The following is a 20,000-nucleotide window of genomic DNA, read 5'->3' as shown; positions in this document are numbered from 1 at the left end:
AAACTTGGATGACTTTCAAGTCATGATAGATGAGTCAGAAGCGTCCTCCAAGTACATTACATGTCACCTCTAAAGAAGTTTACTGAGAACCGGGGCTTTGTAATGACAGAGCTCCTGAAACCTTTACTTGTACTGGAGTTCTCTGAAACCTCCGGAGGTTATTCCTCACCCTGCCACTCATGAACCCTAGATAACAGTACACATCCACTCCCACCCAGCACATACTGCTAGTGATGATAGAGTGAACCAGCATGACATTCTGCAGAAGGGTGAAAAAACACAGGGGTTATGAGAACAGTACTGTCACTAAGAAGCAGAGAATAAACATGTCCCTGGGACAAGATAATGACTGCAGTGACTCTGGGAGTCACTGCCTTGAACACTGCCATGAAACCTTTAAACACTCATGGAGGGATTCTCTGAGCGTCACAGCACTACTATGAAATGATAAGAGCAGAACTGACCTTTCAGTTGCTTTCACAGTATTTCTTAAGCATTTAACAAAACTGGCCAGCTCCACAGTTGCAGGATTATGCCTCATTAGTCTTGCCATGTAAGCCAATAACTCCTTCCTTGGTTAAAGTCAGTCACTGTGATGATGCCTCCTGAGGGCTAGCACCACTCCACCCTGGACTGCCCCAGGGTCAAGGGTGGGGTGGGGTTTCACCACTAGGTTGGTTATTACTTACAGAGACCTACCATGAGGTCTAGTCAAAAGATACCACCAGAGCCTCTAATATGAAATGCTGTCCTACACCCCTGTAGTCATGCAATGCACAACTTGTGTACGAACCTTTCTCCGGAGGCCTCATGGGGATAGCATCCCTGTCACGACCAGAAGACACTATCCAGCAGCAGACTCACCTGCTCTTACAATTTTTCTACCCCCACTTACCCATGGCGTCCTCTGAGCCTTAGGTGTAGAGATTATGTTGTGGCTGTACCAATTGGGCTGAACTCCCAACAACAGCAACAACAAATTTGGCTTTTTGAGACAGGGTTTCTCTGTGTAGCCTTGGCTGTCCTAGAACTCACTCTGTAGACCAGGCTGGCCTCGAACTCAGAGTTCTGCCTGCCTCTGCCTCCCAAGTGCTAGGGTTTAAGGCATGCGCCACCACGGCCCAGCCCCACAACCCTTTAAAACTTTGTTTTGGTGTATGGTGATTATTGCAAAATGGTTTTCTTTCAATAATAATGGACTACTCAGATCAGGCATGTCAACACATGCCTTTAATCCAAGCATCCAAGCATTAAGGAGACAGTGCCAGGAGGATCTCTACTAGTAGGTAGAGCTACAAAGTTGAGGACCTGCAGAAAAAAAAAAAATAGTAGACCAGTTACATTTAAAATTAAAAGTTATTTCATGATGTTCATTGGAGGACTCTGAGTAGCAAGATGGAGGTGCTACATACAAGTTAGAAGGAAAGCAGTTTCAGGTATAAATTATGTCTACAAAAATATTTTATTAGACTTTTTGTATCAGAATTACTGCCTAATATATCTATCTATTAAAGCAATTCTCATCCTGCTTTTCCACCAGTATTAAAATCCATAAGATTAAATGTTTTTGACTATCTTCTTTGTATTTTACCCCAATACTTCAAATAGTACTATATACTAATATAAATGTTTCAACTAGTCAATGAATGAATTTACTAATGTTCGTCAAATTTTGTCACAAACAGTGCAACAAAAATATGATGTAAACATTTTTTTTCTATTTTATATCATATAACTGAAAATCAGGGATGTTGACTATTTTATTTATTCCCTTGACCTACATTAATCAGCATTTATAGAACAGGAAGATTTAGGACACTCTTCATGAGTTAGTAGATAAAATATGTTCTTTTTAACCAATATTTTTATTAATTCCTTGAGAATTTCACACAATTACCTTTAAACATACTCATCACACAAACATCAAACAAATGGTTTTATGGATATAACAGGACAATTTCATGTATGAAAAAGGATATAATCTTTTTAAAAAAAAATCTCCCAGTTCTGTTATGTGTATATGGGTTGAATGTTCTCCTAGATATTTAAAATAAATTATTCCATTTATCTGTTAGCAGGAAGTCCATCTGGTTCATAATCAAGGTTAGTGGTTTCCATATAATTTTTCCTTCTTGTATTCTCTTAGTACTGTTTCTTCTGTGATTACTTTTAGCATCACGACACTCCTCTTGTCTGTCGTTAGTGACAACCTGGGTTAACTCAGTGCGGGGTAATACCAGCTAGGCTGAAACAAAAATGGAAATATGTGCCACTGAACTTCCTAACAAAGAAGAGAAGCAGTTATAGCAGTCTGTAGAAATCAATGCATGAACAGTTCATGAATTTTATGAAAATACTAATTCATAGAACCACATAAACACACAACAGCCTACAGTAGATTTATCACAGTACCTGATTTCAAGCCGTACTATATAGCATATTAATTAAAAACAGTATGGTACCAACATAAACAGACTAACAGACCAATGAAGCCACACAAATAGTTCAAAAATAAAACCAGTGTCTTCAGTCAACTGATTCACACACACACACACACACACACACACACACACACACACACAAAACATACAGAAAAACAAACAAAAATGCACACATTTGAGGAAGGACAGCGTCTTCAGCAAATAGTGCTGGAACACTAGATATTCATATGTAAAAGATGGAAACAACCTCCACCCCTCATACTACAGAAAAATCAACTCCAAATGAAACAAATATTCCAACGGAAGGTCCCAAACTAGTAGAAAAAAATATAATGGAAATACTCCAAACAATAGGTATAGGTAATTGGTTTTTTTCAGATCAAAGTACGAGAACAAAACCAAACACAAAAATATAAATGAATCACAACAAACTAAAAGGCTTCTGCAGAGCAAAAGAAACAACAGAATGAAGACACGATATACAGAAGAGGAAAAAATCTTCGCCAATTATCCATCTGTCAAAGGGTTAATATTCAAAATTTATAAAGAAATAAAAAATGCTTTTATTTAAAAAAAGCAACCCAATTTAAAAATAGGCAGTTGATTTTTTTAAAAAAATGGCTAATAATATGTAAAAAATTCTTAATATTGCTAATTATCAAAGAAATGCAAGTTAGAATCTCAGTGACATACCATCTCACCCCAGGTAGAATAGCATTATAAAAAGTAAAAACTAAATGTTGTTAGGATGTGGAGAAAATGAACTTTCCTCCAGTTTGGAGGAATGTCACGCAGTACAACTATTCTGAAGAACAGTATAAAAATGTCTTACAAACCCTTGCTTGGGAGTGAGATCACAGGCCCTGGAAGGGAACATGATACCTATGTGTGTTCTGCACTATGCTTTGGACACCTGTATTCCTAACTAGATCAGGAGGTCTTTTTGTCCTTGGTAACAACAGCTGGCATGCTATCTAACATAAATTGAGGTGAATTTATGCTAGCTCAGTCGGTAGAGCATGAGACTCTTAATCTCAGGGTCGTGGGTTCGGGCCCCACGTTGGGCGCCAGATATAGATGTAACCAACCGTCTTATTAAATAAGAAACACAGAAACAATGCAAAAGAGAAAGCCGAGAGGTCAGAGCTCAGAGCTAAAATCTCACCCTTCCGCCTGCGGTGTCCCAGCTTCCCGAATGAGGCTTCTATTTCCTGTCTGTTCGTCTATTTAAAGTATTTTGTTCTGCCTTCTCATTGGTTGTAAACCCAAACACGTGACTGCCTCATCACTGTCTGAATGTACAGCCCCCTAGGTCTTAAAGGCATATGTCTCCAATGCTGGCTATATCCCTGAACACACAGATATCTATGGGATTAAAGGCGTGTACCACCACCGCCACACTCTTACTATGGCTCTAATAGCTCTGACCCCCAGGCAACTTTATTTATTAACATACAATCAAAATCACATTTCAGTACAATTAGATTACCACCACATTTATGTGATAAATGAATTGTTTAAAGGTTTTTCTATTGAAAGATGGAGACAGAAAATACACAGAAAGAGGAAGAGTGTGAACAAAGACTGTAGAAAGACCAGAAAAAAACAAAAACAAAAAAAAAAAAACAACAAGCTGTTCCTCCTGTCACTTAATTTAACAGATACCTAGAGTCCAAAAGGAGTGACAACTTTAAAACTTTAAACACAGACTGTGACTTGAGAGGCTTTGAATAGGTAGATTTTAAAAGTGTTAGATAAATGACGGCAACCGAGAGAATGACTTAAAGGCTAGTTAGAAGGCTTTTTCACCACGAGGCACAGAAACTTAATGTGAATTTCAAGCATCAGTGAAAGGGAAGACTAAGGGGGAGGGGTGGGCAAGACTGGAACTTCTCACAGAAGTCAAGAATAGGAAAACAACTCCAACAAGAATACCCTGAAGTCCGGACCATAGTTTCTCTTTATTTATCAACTTCTAAGGTATTACTGCCCACTCTGTACCTAGCTATTATCACAAAGACGAAGGACAAAAAGTGTTGCTGAGAATGAGGAAAAGGGGGGACTCTTAAATACTCTTTGTTGGTAGGAATATTAATTAGTACAGTATGTAAAATAGCATGGAAGCCTCTCAAAACTAAAAACTAGAGTGATCATTGGGTCCAGAACTACAACAACATCCAGGTACATAGCCTAAAGAACTGAAATCAATCCATCCAAGAGCTGTCTCTACTGATAGGTTTATTGCAGGATTATCCACAGGAGTTAAGATATGCAAGCCGGGTGGTGATGATGCACACCTTTAATCCCAGCACTCGGGAGGCAGAGCCAGGTGGATCTCCATGAGTTTGAGGCCAGCCAGAGCTACAGAATGAGTTCCAGGAAAGGCACAAAGCTACACAGAGAAACCCTGTCTCAAAAAACAAAAAAAAAAAAAAATATGCAAGCAAGGCAAATGCCCACCCCTGAACAAATGAAGGAAATAGCATACATTTGTACATGCAAGTATATATAGCGTACATATGTGTGTACACATGGTGTTCCCTCTCATATATATCTCATATGAGAGGGAACACCATGCTTAATGTCCTTAAAAGGAAGGAATGGAATAATTTGCAGTGTTGATACCTGGAGGACATTATGTTGAAAATGCAGGCACATATAGACAAATACTGTGTGATCACTACTACACTTAGACTCTAAACTAAACCAGCCTCATAGAAATGGAGTAGAAAGGTTGTGGGTATCAGAGGAGGAGAGGCTGGGACAGAAACATTTTTCAAAGGACACAATGTTTCAGTTAGGTTAGAAAAATACAATAAGCAATCTGCTGTACTGCATGGCAGTCATTAGACATTTCCAAATTGCTAAATAGATTTTTAACATTCTAAATAACAACTTATGAGGTGATGATAGATTTAAAAGGTGGTATATCATGAAGCAATAATATCTATTTCATCAGGTATCAGACAAACATACTGATGATGCATTTAACAGAATAAGGGAAACAGACTCCCAGGAAGGAGGTCATTTCTACTGGAGTAAGGTGTTGGGGGCATTTTTCAGCAGTCTTTCACAGCACCAGATGTAATAGGCAATGCTTAGGTAAAGAGTATAAGACCTAGGAGCCACTTCGAGAAGAGAAACGTGATAGAAAGAACTCAAGAATGGCCTTGTCTGCTTTCTGTCTCCTTCTGTCTTCCCTGCTGAGGAAAAGAATCTAAGTTTCCTCTAAAGCTAATAGAGGGACAGAGGAAAAAGAAAATCTGTTTTTAAGAAGTTCTTTAAAATTTATTCATTTGAAATGTGTGTGTGTGTGTGTGTGTGTGTGTGTGTGTGTGTGTGTGTGTGTGTGTGTGTGTGTGTGCATGCCACCTATGTGCAAGTGCCCAGAGAGGTCAGATAAGGGCATTGGATCCACAGGAGCTGGAATTACATGTCAGTGTGAATGCCCAACACAAGTGTTTTGAACCAAACACCAGTCCTCTGGAGAGCAGCAAGCACTTTTAATCACTGAACCATCTCTCCAGCCCTAAATACATTATTTATAGGAAAAAGATGCCTGCACAAGTGCACTGCTTAAATTTTTAATTAACTTGATATTTCTGCAATAAATTCATCAATTTCTACAACTGTTTCTGTAACAGGCTCTGAAGTTTGATTTGTTTGGTTTTTTTCCTTTCAGATTTTTCTTCACAACAGATTTATTACCAACAATTATCATATGAGGTTTTGTTCCGGCCATGTAGGAATATTTCTGCTTTAGGATCACACATATGATCACCCTGTAGAAGAATAAGACAAGTCACAAAAGTAAGAGTGAAATGGATGCATTCATGCCGATCTTTCAGTTGGAAAAAGACAGACACATCCAAGAGGATAGTTTTGGCAGCTTGTGTGAAGATTTCCCAAGAGCGTGCCTAAATGAGATGTTGAAATTCTTGCAACATGTAGTTTATCATTAAACATTAGGAGTGCATTTGAAAAACATAAAGTTACCATTTTAAAAAATGAAGACATGGGCAGGTCTTTAATTCTGTTGCAAGCACCCATGGAAAAATGGTCCAAATGTATTCTTTGAAAGAACTAATTATGAGAACATGACTGAAATGTTGAGTAGATTCTAAAATATATTCATAGTTTACTCTTGACATGAAAAGTACAAAAGTATACAACTGTGTTAACCATCATACTGATGTCTTTGTTCTTAGTGGTCTTGGTATTCTGGAACATCCATTCCCAAATAGTTTGTAGTTCAGAATAAAACTCTCTTTAGTGCTCCCAGAGGAAAGAGAAATTGTGAAGATTTGTCTTAGACATGAACTTGATCTTTACACAGAACACAGCTGGTGTGTGAGCAGGAAGCTGCCTCCCATGTGTCTTTACCACTGCTCCCAGACCCTGCTAATGTCTTCTGCTGTGTGGGGTTCCACCAGCTTTACATATAGAGTTCCTATTTAATCTTGCACCATTAACTTTTCCAACCAGCTAGACTCCATTTTCTGAACCTAACACTCATGCTCTTTCCATATGGTCGGTGATCCAACTGAGAATGTAACTGTTTTTTATGGTTTGAGATGTCAGTGGGCTCTGCCTGCATGGTTAATCTTTAGCTACTGAATTGATTGGTAAGGGTATTCACAGGCATTGAATTTTAATCTTCAAATGGATTATAGGTTTCAATGATTCTATGACTTCTTCAGACATTGTAAGCATGAAGAGTCAGGGAGAATGTGGCAATAACTAGAATAAAAGAAGTAACATTAATGCATGTGAACATGTGTTGGGTAAGCTCCTGGTAAGCTCCACACATGGCTTAATTTCACACCAAGCAAGTGGCAAAGGAATTGAGTTATGGGCACATTTCACAAATGAACAGTGAGCTTAGAGAGGAGGAGTAAATCCCTAAGGCTACACAGCAGGAAGAGCTGGGCAAGAATGTGGTTCCTGAACTTACTTAAAATATCTAGTCTGTGATATTCTAAAGTGATGCTTGTTTGTGTTAGACTTAAAGAGAGGAAGGGAGGGAGAAAAGGAGAAAAATAAAGGAAGAAACATAATCCTCCAATTTTCTATCAATACATAAAAATGGTAGGGAGTATCCAAAGACGATATATAGATATGTCTTTTCCTCTGTACAGAGGGGCAAGTGTGCCCCCGTTAGGACATTAAGTCGATTCAGTGGAAAAACTGCCATGGGAAAGGATCTTTATGCCCTGGTTTTTTTCACTGACAAAGTTAATGATTAAAATCTCCCAGACTCTCCTCCACATTTCCCCCGGGGTATCTATTTGCCTTGATGATGATATTATTTTCCTTCTTTGGGGACAAGGTTGACTGTCCCTTGCTTCTGTGTGGAGATTAATAATTGATGGGTTCCTATTTGTAAATGCAACTGGTAACTCTGTGCTCCTGTCCTCTGCATAGTGACCCGCAGATGAGAAGAGGTGCCGCAGGACTGCCTGGACACAACATGAAGAGGGTTTTAGTTCTCCTGCTGGCCATAGCACTCGGGCATGCTCTAGAGCGAGGTAAGATTCCCCTTGTGACTGAGAACTATTACTAGTTTAATGTTCTAGTGCCACTTTAAAAACTGACGAGGTAGTAACAAACAGACGAAATGGTGGATGATTTGGAAGACAAAATGAAAGAAGGACCAAGTGGGGTTGATCTGAGCTCAGCTTTGTCATATAGCATTGGAAAGAAATGCTCCCCACACCAGACGGAGCTGGGTGTGGTGCATGCTGTCAACCTCACCACGCAGGAGGTGGAAGCTGGAGGACAGAAGTTCAAGGCCTCCTGGTGAACTGGCTAAACAGGGAGTTCAAGGCCAGTCTGAGCTACCTGAGACTGTCTCAGAACAAACAGAAAGACTCATGAAAGAAGGTAGAGTTACCTTTTAGTTATCCCTCACACATTGGATGAATAAGATCTATAATGTAACTGGAGACTGATACACAACTAAGCATTTTTCCCCAAATGCTTATCCTCCTTGGCAGCACCACACTGACAGTGGTCCCAGGAGCCATCAGAGAGATCTCTTTGATCCTCATATAGGAATCTTACTCTTGGGCATTTGGAAGGAATTAAAGTTTTTAAAATACCTCTCACACAAAAGAAATTTTGGTAACTGTGTAATAGAATAATAAACAAAGTAACAGAGCTCGTTTCTTGTATAAATCTCCCTTAGAATGGTATGTTCACCTTTATGATATTTTAAGACTTCTGACAATGTTAGCAGACTACATGATGTATGCTACTTCATGAATTCTGCAGCTTGAAAACATTCCATAGAAGTTTCAATTTATTTTTCTGCAGACCTGTTAACCTTAGTTTAATCCTTCATTGCATAGTTCTGGTGTTTGAAAATTTATAAATTTATAAAGTTTCCTATGAGTAATCTTCTCCTCTGGCTTATTCTGTGATGCTTATAAGGGAATCTGCATACAGTCTACTTTGTCAAATTAAGGCTTTTGCTTAGGACTCTCCCTTAACAGACTCATCCAGGTCATCTGTTTATAGTCATAGTAGTAACATATTCAACCAGGGATGTATGCCTTCTCAGGAATCATCACTTACTAATTACGGCATGTATAAGCTCAGTCTTGACTTTATCTTATTCTTTTTGCATTCACATTTTTTATAAAGACTTATTTATTTTATGTGCATGGGTGTTTTGTCTGCACGTATGCCTGTGTAAAGGTGCCAGATTCCCTGGAACTGGAGTTACAGACTGTTGTGAGCTGCCATATGGGTGCTGGGAATTGAACCCAGGTCCTCTGGAAGAGCTGCCAATGCTCTTAACAACTTAGCCATCTCTCCAGCCCCTACATTCATATTTTTCCATGTTATTTTTGTTATCTTAATTATGTGAAATTCGTTTTTATTTATTCACAGATGCTTAAGTCAGATGTAAGTCCTTAGCTAAGACTATAAAAATCTTAGAAAAAGAGATATAAATGGATAAATGAGTTGTGTAGATGATGAATGCCCCAGAGAGCCCCGAAAGCATATTTGCAACAGAGTTTCTGGGGACACAGATAACCTGGAAAAATCCTCCTGACGCTAGTTCAGACTGAATCTCCAAAATCAAAAGTCCAGCAGTAGCTAGATCTTGGAGATGCGTGTGGAGACCACAAGTTGAGAGGCATCCTGCTGACTCGGCAGCTGGCGTCGGCTCTGCCTCCACTGCCAAAAGAGCATCCTCCCATCTCTATTGCAACATTCTCCCAGAGGAAACAAATGCCAAAAAAGTCAAATCAGTTCCCTCAAGGATCGCAGTAACTTCAGTTTTACAGCCTATGTCCTGTAGGCCAGACGATACCCAGAGCCATGTAAAATACATGTACAAGGAAAAGCCACTCAGCATTCATCCATAGTTCCCTTCGGTCACATCAAGTGTGGCATCCAGAGCCCTGCTAGGAAATGCTTCATTCATCTGTTCCCTGGTCAGTAACACCCAGGGCACCAACGGGAGCCATGCTATGACCCTTTGGAGGCTGAGCGTGCCCCCTGCTGGTTGGAAGGGGCAGAGCGCAGACTGAGGGAATGCAGCGTTTCCAACTCGCAGGCACAAGCAGGAGTTTGGGGGAGTGGCGGTAGTTCTCGAAGTCTGTCACCTTCGGAGAGACCTAACTGTTTCCTAGCACACTGTTCCAAACACCATGTACTCAAGACACATCTTGAAAGCTGTTCCTATGGCCTGACATATTTAAGAAACTAGCCATGTGTCACTCCGTGATTCACCATCAATGCCTTAACTGTCATCAAGGCTCTGATAGTCCACAAGAAACCCTATTCAAATCGGAGTTTTCTAAACACCCTGGATCTTTCCTGAGTGATGGTATCTTTGGAGCTGTCTTTTGGAATTTGGGTCTGAAACGATACCTGCTGCAGATGCCCTGTTCTTTTCTGTCAGAGGGCAATGGGGAACTGGACACATCTTGGGGGAAATGGACTTACCAAATCTGCCAAATCATGGTGATATCATAAGAAAACAGCCACCCACTTCTGCTGGCCCAAGACATGCAGAAGCAGTTCTTGCTGGCTGAACTATGTTCTTTCCCAAGAACTGAAGCAGAGCCAGCACTGAGCTGCCGCTGTCTTTCCCCCTACCCTTCCTACAGTAAGAGAACTGTTGACACAGCTCTGCAGTCCCTAAGATAATGATCATCAGCAGCAAACAACTGTGGACTTTAAAACTATTCTGTATACATATTTCTATTAAGTATAACACCAAACTGCAAAAAAACAGAAGTTCCCTTAGAGTTGGTAAATGAACTACATTTTCTCTTCTTCCTCTTCTTTACAAAAAGCTTGAAACAAGTTAGAAAAATAGCTGGTTACTGTCATCATCACAAGAAATATTAGCCCCCTCCCCCCGAAAATCAATAGCAATGTCACAGCTCACCGCTATAAAGCACAATGGCAGGTATGCAGTCACCATTATGTGCATGGTATAAGAATAAACATGCACGCCCTTTAAAAGACCATGGGTTCAATCTATGTAAGAAGATAAAGATGTCCCTCAAAATAACACATGAGGTTCCCATCCACTACCTGCTTCCATCTAATTGTATTACAGACTACTTTCATTCTACTCTTCAATCTATTCTTCTCCAGACACAGAGGCCTCAACCATTCCATGCTGTATTATCTCTGCACCCCAGAGCTCGTCACCAACTCTCCCATCTCCTTGGAACACTGACCCTGCACATATCCAGGGGGCTATGACAGCTTTCAGTTGTCTGAGTATCAACATCCACTTACAGTGAGGGTTTCCAACCAACCTCACTTCGTACCGACCACTCCCGACTTCCATCCACTCATCCTGATCCACCCTTCTTCTTACTGCTCCCTCCTTTGCCCTCTCTCCAGCTACTCATTTGTTTGTCATAACAAATGTGTCATATAATTATCAGCATGAAAGAGAGAACTGGAGTTTATTCCCCACTGTAATTCCCGGTTCAGAATAGTGATCCGTTCAATGAAGTTTTTTGTATAATACCGCAAAATTCAAGTACCAAGCTCAAATGTAGTTTTGATTATTACAGGAAAACTGAAAACCAGATTTTATGGTTCATGTCATAATCATGGAATTCCAGCACTATAGGTGAAAGGCTATGACAGGAGGAAAATCAAATGCTAATATGGAATTCATGTTTTAGAAGAAATAAGCTCTTCATGAGTGTCTACCATTGTTATCATGTTTATGATATAAGGTATCTTAAGACACATTAGACTAAGTTTTATGTTCTTTAAAAAAATGTCTCAAGACTTATTCTTCCAATCTAACTGAAACTTTGACCAACAACTCCATTCCCACCCCCACAGCCCCCAATAAACATCATTGCACTCTTCATTTCTATGAGTTTGACTCTTTACAGTCAATGGATAGAACCATGTTACTTTTTTTTCTGTTCTTAGCCATTTGTACTTAATATAATGATTTCAAGGATCAGGCACACTGCTAATTAATAGAATCTCCTTCTTTTGTAAGGCTGAGTAGGATTTAAAAGCACTGGATGCTCTTGCAAAGGACATGGGTTCAATTCCCAGCACCCGCATGGTGAATCACAACTATCTATAACTCCAGTTCTAGGTGATCCAATACCCTCTTCTGGCCTCCTCAGGTACCAGGCATGCACATGAGGACACATACATGCATTCATAGTAATGTATTGTGTATCAATAACACATTTTGTTTATCCACTCTTCCACTGGTTCACATAGGTTATTTTAATATCTTAATTCTTGTGATTATAATGCTGTTGCAATGAACATGGAAATTCAAAGATTCCATCAACATGATGACATTATTTCTGTTTATCTACCCAGAAGTAGTATTGCTGGATAATACAGTACTATAGTTGTATTTTCAGTTCTTTTAGGAATTGGTACACTGTTTTCCATATGGCTATTCTGAAGTGCATCCTCACTAACATTGTATGATGATTCCTTGTTCTCTGCATCCTTACACTATCCTTCTTTTTAATAATCACCACTCTAACAACAAGTGTGAAATGACATCTTGCTGTGGTTTTGATTTACGTTTCCCTGGTGTTTTATGATATTGAGAATGCTTCAAATACCTGTTGTAATACATATAGCTGCTAGAAATTGTTCATGTATCTATATTTCTTCTTTTATGAAATGTTTTCATTTTACTATTTTTAAATTTTATTGTTTGTTTCTTCATGTGATTTTCTTATATATTTCGGATAGTAAACTCATATGTAGCTTTAAATTTCTCTCACTCTGTGGGTTATCTCCTCATCTTGTTTCCTTTGAAGTCTTTAATATTTGGTGCATAGGGGAGCTGGAGAAATGGCTCAGGATTTAAAAGCACTGGATGCTCTTGCAGAGGACATGGGTTCAATTCCCAGCACCCGCATGGTGACTCACAACCATCTATAACTCCAGTTCTAGGTGATCCAATACCCTCTTCTGGCCTCCTCAGGTACCAGGCATGCACATGAGGACACATACATGCATTCATAGTCTCAGACACATAAAGATAAATGAATAAAAATAAAATACTTTTCATGTGTTCCTATTTCAACTGTTCAATTATTTTGCTTTTTATTGCCTGTTTTTTTTTTGAAGACATATAAAAAAAACATCATTGCTCAAACCATTATGATGTAAGTTTCTACTATGATTGCTTTTAGTAGTTAAATAGTGCTAAGTCTTTCATTTGATTATATTTAATTTATTTGAGTTATTTTCTGGATTATGAAGCATATCATGTGTAACTACCCAACAAAAGAAGATCATCACCACTTGCTATTTATGTCACCTCATTCAAGAAGTACAATACAGAAACACAACTTAGACATCCTCAATTGGATAATTTCTTAAAATTTCACAATGAATGCTTAATAAATTGGCTCTGTGAAATTACACATGTTGTGTACAAAACTGACCTGCACCCAGGAATTAGAAGTTTACATTCGTTTACTTAGTTTAGAAGTTCACTTAGAAGTTTATAATAGGAAAGTTCCCTTCCCAATAATATCTTTCATAGAAAATGGAAGTTCACTTAAAGGAAATATAATTAACATTGATCTCCTTTATAAGACTCACTCATAAATACCCAATGTCATTTCAAGTCCTTGTGTCTGCCGAGACCAAAGAAGTTCACTGAGAAATTCAGCCAACACTCTGTCCTTTCTGTTTTCCTATGTCAAACCCTCTAAGTTTGTCTTTTAAAATTAAAAGTGAGGATTGAGTATGAGAACTTTCGAAGACATGACTATCATAACTAGGACTTCAGAAAGGTATTTTAACAATGATTTTTTTAATAACATAAAAGAAAATGGTGCCAAATCTAAAAGTGATTCTCTAACTCACAGAAACAAATGCAACAAAACAGTTATGCTAATTAGCAAACATAATTTTCTCTAAAAATATCTCAAAGATGAAGTTCTAGGGGCTATAGAAATGGCTCAGCAGCTAACAGCACTCACTATTCTTGAAAAGAAGAGTTCATTTTCCAGAACTCATATTAGGCAACTCACAGCCACCTTTAACTTCAGTTCCAGTAGATGTGACACTCTCTTTCAGTAGAATCTGTGGGCACGCACAAGCACATACATATTCACATATATGCACGTGCGTAAGCGCACACACACACATACAGCATCACCATCATCATCATCATCAAATTTAGAGAAAAAAAATGTTTTTAAATGATGAAGTTCGCTGGGCGGTGGTGGCACACGCCTTTAATCTCAGCACTCAGGAGGCAGAGCCAGGTGGATCTCTGTGAGTTTGAGGCCAGCCTGGTCTACAGAGTGATATCCAGGACAGGCATGAACACTACCCAGAGAAACCCTGTCTCGAAAAAAATAAATAAATAAATAAATGATGAAGTTCTATCCATGCTGTACATACAGGGTAGTATAGATAACAATGATTGATCTGTGATAAACTACACATTTTACTACATTTCTATAAACATTAAAGGGTATGCTATGCATCAAGTATTTACTACACTGCTACTCAAATCATTGGTACTCATAATTTAGCTATTATTATGATGTTAATTATCTTTGTTTGAATTGACATTCATAGAGTACAAATTTAAAGGTTAACAAAATTGGGCATCATGAAAACAGAAAAAACTGCTCCATGAGATAGCCTATAGCATTCTGTAAAATACTGACTCAAGTCATTGTTAATCAAGATTCATTCTCTGCATGGGACAAAATCAGGCATTAGTGAAGGTCTTTATAATAGCAAAAGAACCCAAAGCATCTTTCTTTGTAGACTTCGTACCAAAGTCAGGAGGCTTTCATTGGCTCTTGCTATCAGAATAAAGAATCCATGGGGGTGAGGCTCCACTGGTTTCGGCCCCATCGCATCTCACATTCAGTGTGAATGCTGTGTCAGGCAGAGAGTGAATGTCACAGAACACATCTGTGGCACAGGTGAAGGAATGAATGAATACTGTCCTATTTGTTGTTGGAAGTGCTTGTAATATGCAAGAAGCAACACATTTTCCCAAAAGTAAGTACAACTCATTTTCAAAAGTCCAGGTTTTGATATGATTTACCAGAATATTTCACAATGTAGATTTAATTGGACATGCTGCTAAAAATCATTAATGAAATCTGTAAACATTAAGTACAAAGAGGTCACTTGGTGTGAACATGATTTCACAAGAGTCATTAACTTTATGCCAACAATTTCTGTCACCACACTGAAGTCTAAATCATTCTTTTTCTAAGTGATACATTAAAGAACAAAAATGTGATATTTATAATTCACTTACCATAAAAATTTAACTCACTTTAAATGAGTTTAATTAGTCTAAAAATACTTGTCAGACTGGAGAGATGGATCAGAAGTTAAGAACTCATACTGCTCTTGAAAGACACCCAAGCTCCATTCCCAGCAGCCACTTCTGGCTGTGAGAGAGAACACACAACTAACTGCCTTGAAGCTTCTGGCAATCCACATGCATGTAGTGCTCTCTCTCTCTCTCTCTCTCTCTCTCTCTCTCTCTCTCTCTCTCTCTCTCTCTTTCTCTGCCATGCATTCATGCACACAACCATGCAAATAGTAAAATAAATTTAATTTTTTTCATAAAGTATTCCATTGGTATGAGAAATCAATCTGCAATAATTACATTACAAACCAATTTCAGCAATTTACTGCTTGTGTGTGTGTGTGTGTGTGTGTGTGTGTGTGTGTGTGCGCGCGCACACACACAATAAGGAAAGGATTAACATATCTAACTATCCTCAATAGATATTGTTTCCTGTATAAGTTAATTTTTCCAAAAATACATCCAAGGCCATACATCTGAAAGATCATGGTAATGCTTCCCTCTGTGGGTTATTTCTTTAAGATTATACTTTGTACTTTAATGCAATGCCAGTGCCACCCGTTGAGACTTCATTTGTGTCCTCTCCCACCCAAGGCTAAATGATCCAGCAAAGACAGTTCCAAAATGACTTTAATTCTCACAGTCCAATTTCCCACTTTTCTCTCAGCAGTGTTCTCCGTAACTAAAGTACTATGCAATTCCTATGAGATACAAAACACTTGAGTGTGAACAGGCATGTTCTGATTTACTCAAAACTCCTGGACAGGTTAACATGTAATGCTTATTCACAGCATCCTTCTCATTCATACTGCATTTCGGTAACATGTGAAATGAAACTCAGCGTGTTTCGGGAAATGAGACTTCTGAAACTGAAAAGCTAGAAACAAAATAGTTCTCAAACTATTCATCCGTAGTACCCCACTTTCATACGGAATTCACTTTGCCCACTACTGGATGGTCACAATAAAAGTTCCAACACAAATAAAACTAGTTTGATAGAAGGAGCTTCTTAAAACAGTTACTTGGTGTGCATTAAAAAGGTAAGACTTTTTTTTAACAGAGCTATTTTTATGACTTTTGAATACTAGAGGTTTAAGGAAAAGATTCCAAACTTAACAAAATGAAGATGACTCCAGGCCCCCTTGCTCTCTCATTTGGTCTGCATCAGATCTGAGGACCACGGGTTCCTCCCCACAGCTATCTTCTTTCCTCCCTAGGCTACTTTACCTGGCCCATTACATTTCGATTTCTGGAGATGAATCAGATCCCTGTCCACTGTATCTCAAACTCTAAGGAAAACCTAACAAGGACTAGTGGTTATAAAACTGTTTTTACTATGCCCAAAGGATGAGAAACTACTCCACACTGTTCCTTAGACTCTCGATTTCCTACCTGAAGTCCTTAGAGCCTGGCGTGGTCCCAGTCAGGCAGCAGATGTTGCAAGCACTGGCCTCTTCCAAGTTCAGGCCTCACACAACTGGAAACGCACCTTGGAGGGGAAAAGCCTCTCCATTTCCTTTTGTTCTTTGACTTGTTGAGGCCATAAGACAATAAAAGGGAAGGAGAGAAAAAAGAAGGAGAAAGAAAGTGGGGAGGAAGAGAAAGAAGGAAGAGAGGGAAATGGAGAGATTGAAAGAAATAATCCCCTTCAGCATTTTATCCGGACTGAGGAGAATGGTTTTCTCGTTAGTGATTCTAACTCACTAACTGATGTGTAACATTTGACTTATCCTTAGCATGACTTTGGCCTTTCTACCTTTTTTCTTGCTACACAGTAAAAGTTAATACAAAGAAATCATAAAATTGAGGCTTATTGTGAGAACGTACCTCCAAATAAAACTGTGCACAGATATTAAGAAATGCCTTTACCATGGATCATGTTGGAGAGCATTTTACACATATCTATTTAGTGTAATATTCATTAAAAGGAAAGAAAACCTCACCTATTTTCTCTATCTGCTTTCTAGGCCGAGACTATGAAAAGGACAAAGTTTGCAATGAACTCGCCATGCTGGGGAAAGATGACTTCAGATCTTTGTAAGTTGCAGTGTCCATGCATTTCTCCTGGGTACTTGACCATGAACCAAAGTGAGCACAAGCTAACTTCCACAGTCTGGAAGGCCGAACTGCTCTCTGAGATGAGGAAAGAGCCCGGGCCACTGTGGGCCAACAGGTCAGACAGACGGAGATCAGCCAGAGAAGCCAGCTGAACTACAGTTACTGTGGTCAAAGACACTACCACTGGCCAATTAATGAATGAGTTTGTAATAGAGAGTAGATACAGGTTTCTGAGGTAAATTAGAACTGTCCATTTTTGGACTCTGGAAAACACAAACAATGACCTACATAGTACATTCTTTGGGGTAAGCTCAAAACAGACTGCAGGCTGTTTTGATGGGAACTACAAATCCAGTTAGTATATACAAGATAAATTTCCTGGAGCAAATGTCCGACATGTAACTTCATATTATCACCAGTAGTCAAATAAAAAAGTTAATGTATGAAATATTTCATTTAAAAGTTGAATAGATACCCTGTTTGGCATGAGTCAAAATGCCACAAAAAAAACCATTCAACTCCAATTAATATATTCACTTCCCCCCTCAGGTCACTCATCCTATACAGCAGGAAATTTCCCAGTGGCACCTTTGAACAGGTCAGCCAGCTGGTGAGGGAAGTTGTTGCCTTAACTGAGGAGTGTTGTGCGGAGGGTGCTGACCCCAACTGCTATGACACCAGGGTAAGTGTGGGTCTGACCATCTCTACCATGGCCCAGAGAAAGGAACGGCCAGAGACCTTCCTGTCACCTGTGCAGGACACTCTAGATGCCCAGCCACCTACTCACAGTCACAAGGAAAAACAAAGGATATTACTTTTAGCCCCCACGTTTATTCTAGTACTCAGTTCCTTTCCCTCATTGTTGCTAAAAGTGTCAAAGATAACTTGGGTAAAGTAACATAATGACTTACTATACATACATACACTGCTAATGAGAAGTGTGTGTAGGATTTAAATGCAGGCCAGACTCTGAAAAAATCATTTTTAAATCATTATAAATCTGAACCTTTACAAAGAACTCATGAACCTTTTAAAATAATTTTAACACATGCTGTGTAGCTTAAAATCCTGTCTACATCTTTATTACTATGTTAAGGTTGGGATTAGTGGCCACAGAATAACTAAATGTTGGCCTCAAATTATTTGGGTCACTCAAATATTACTATGTACAGTTTGTATGTATATTAGGTTCTGAGTGTTAAAAAACCCACATATCATATCATATGTATGTGTGTGTTTTTCTCCCAATACAGAACTTATATAGAAATTGAAATTCTGAATGAAAAAAATTATAATTCAAAGTACAGACAGTAACTGATAAAGGTGGAAAAAGTAGACAAAACTTACTAATGCGGTTTTTTTTTAGCCCTTATACAAATGACGATAGGTGGATTTGGCTAACGGCCTCCACAGAAAGATCAATGTCTGCTCAACACCATTATTAGAACAGGTTCTATACAGTGGATATCCTTACCCATTGATTACTTTACTTGCCCCCCTTCAGCCTCTATTTTATGTCAATTCTTTCACCACCAAGTTCATCAATATTCATCATTTCAGCCTCACTCTGTACCACATCAGACTAGATATGCTCCAGACTGTTAACCACACTCAAAACAACAAAGTACATGTTCATTTCTTTTCCATTTCACCACATGGATCTGCTGCTGCCTGCCTTGCTGAGGTGTGAGATTGGAGCTTTAGGGAGAGGTGATGTGGGCAGATTGCACGCAACACCTTTATCCTGCTCATTCTAAGCATTTATTTATTATTTTGTCATGTGCTTATGTTTGTCTAACTTCTACTTTTATTGTGGGATAACTGAAAACAGGAAAACCCAGAGGAGGTTCTGGGGAAACTAATGAAAAGGAAAAGGAGATTGGTTGGAGAGAGATGATTTTCAAAGGCAGCTTAAGTCTTCATTTCTAGGAGTCATGGAAGGAAGGTATGCACAAGTAATGATGAGTTGGTTTGAACATCTCATTCAGCATGTCGCTTTCCTTCACTGTTAGGAAAGGTCCTGGGAAAAGGAACCTTAAAAGGACAATTAATATATATCAAATTACTTTTTCTTATATAAACACCAAAGTGACTTTTCCATGGTAATTTCTATTTCTTTTTCTCTATGTTCTGTTATACCAGTTTTTCAAGTATCAATTTACTTGCAATTTTCCCCCTACAATTGCTTTGGTGGCATTCCATCCTTCAGCATGAATGAGACTAGCAGAGCTGAGGCTGTAAATGACAGTAACCGCTGGTTTCCATCGCTTGCCAAGGATAAGACCTGAAACTTAGGGGAACACAGACTTTCAGTCCCTGTCTTCGACCTACTGTGCAAGTGTTGTATATGCTGGTTGAGTAATATCAAATCCTGCTGCAAAAATGACAGGAAACTGCAACATGCAGGAAGCTAAAGCCGACCCCGTCAAAGGTTGCTCATTTAGTAAAGGGGGGAGAAAAGGCCAAGGAGGTCCTCCTTGCTCTTGGTCTAACTGCAAAAAGCAGGTGGGAGATGAGCATCCCTACCAGAACTTTTCCAAGTGCTCCTCCCCTAGAGATGCTAAAGACCCTTCATCGAGAAACACCAGGCTATATAATAAAGGTCAAATGGCTGCAGCCCCATAAGCACAGTCCATTTATTAATGAAAATTGTTTCATTCTAATCTGGAAAG

The 20,000-nt window shown here is 38.9% G+C and overlaps 1 protein-coding gene across 1 annotated transcript in view; it reads left to right on the top strand.

Moving 5' to 3' along the window:
- The first annotated feature begins 7,736 nt into the window (after positions 1-7,736).
- Positions 7,737-20,000, top strand: part of Gc (GC vitamin D binding protein) — a 31,001-nt gene continuing 18,737 nt past the window's right edge. Inside the window, exons 1-3 of the mRNA XM_006991660.4 lie at positions 7,737-7,969; positions 17,238-17,307; positions 17,878-18,010. Coding sequence (XP_006991722.1) covers positions 7,828-7,969; positions 17,238-17,307; positions 17,878-18,010 — 345 coding nt within the window. The 5' untranslated portion in view covers positions 7,737-7,827. The remainder of the gene's footprint in view (positions 7,970-17,237; positions 17,308-17,877; positions 18,011-20,000) is intronic.

The sequence above is a fragment of the Peromyscus maniculatus genome, chromosome 10 (genome assembly GCF_049852395.1).
Source record: "Peromyscus maniculatus bairdii isolate BWxNUB_F1_BW_parent chromosome 10, HU_Pman_BW_mat_3.1, whole genome shotgun sequence".
NCBI lineage: Eukaryota > Metazoa > Chordata > Mammalia > Rodentia > Cricetidae > Peromyscus > Peromyscus maniculatus.
Note: the sequence above shows the minus strand (reverse complement) of the source record. Positions and strands in the feature narration are given on the sequence as shown.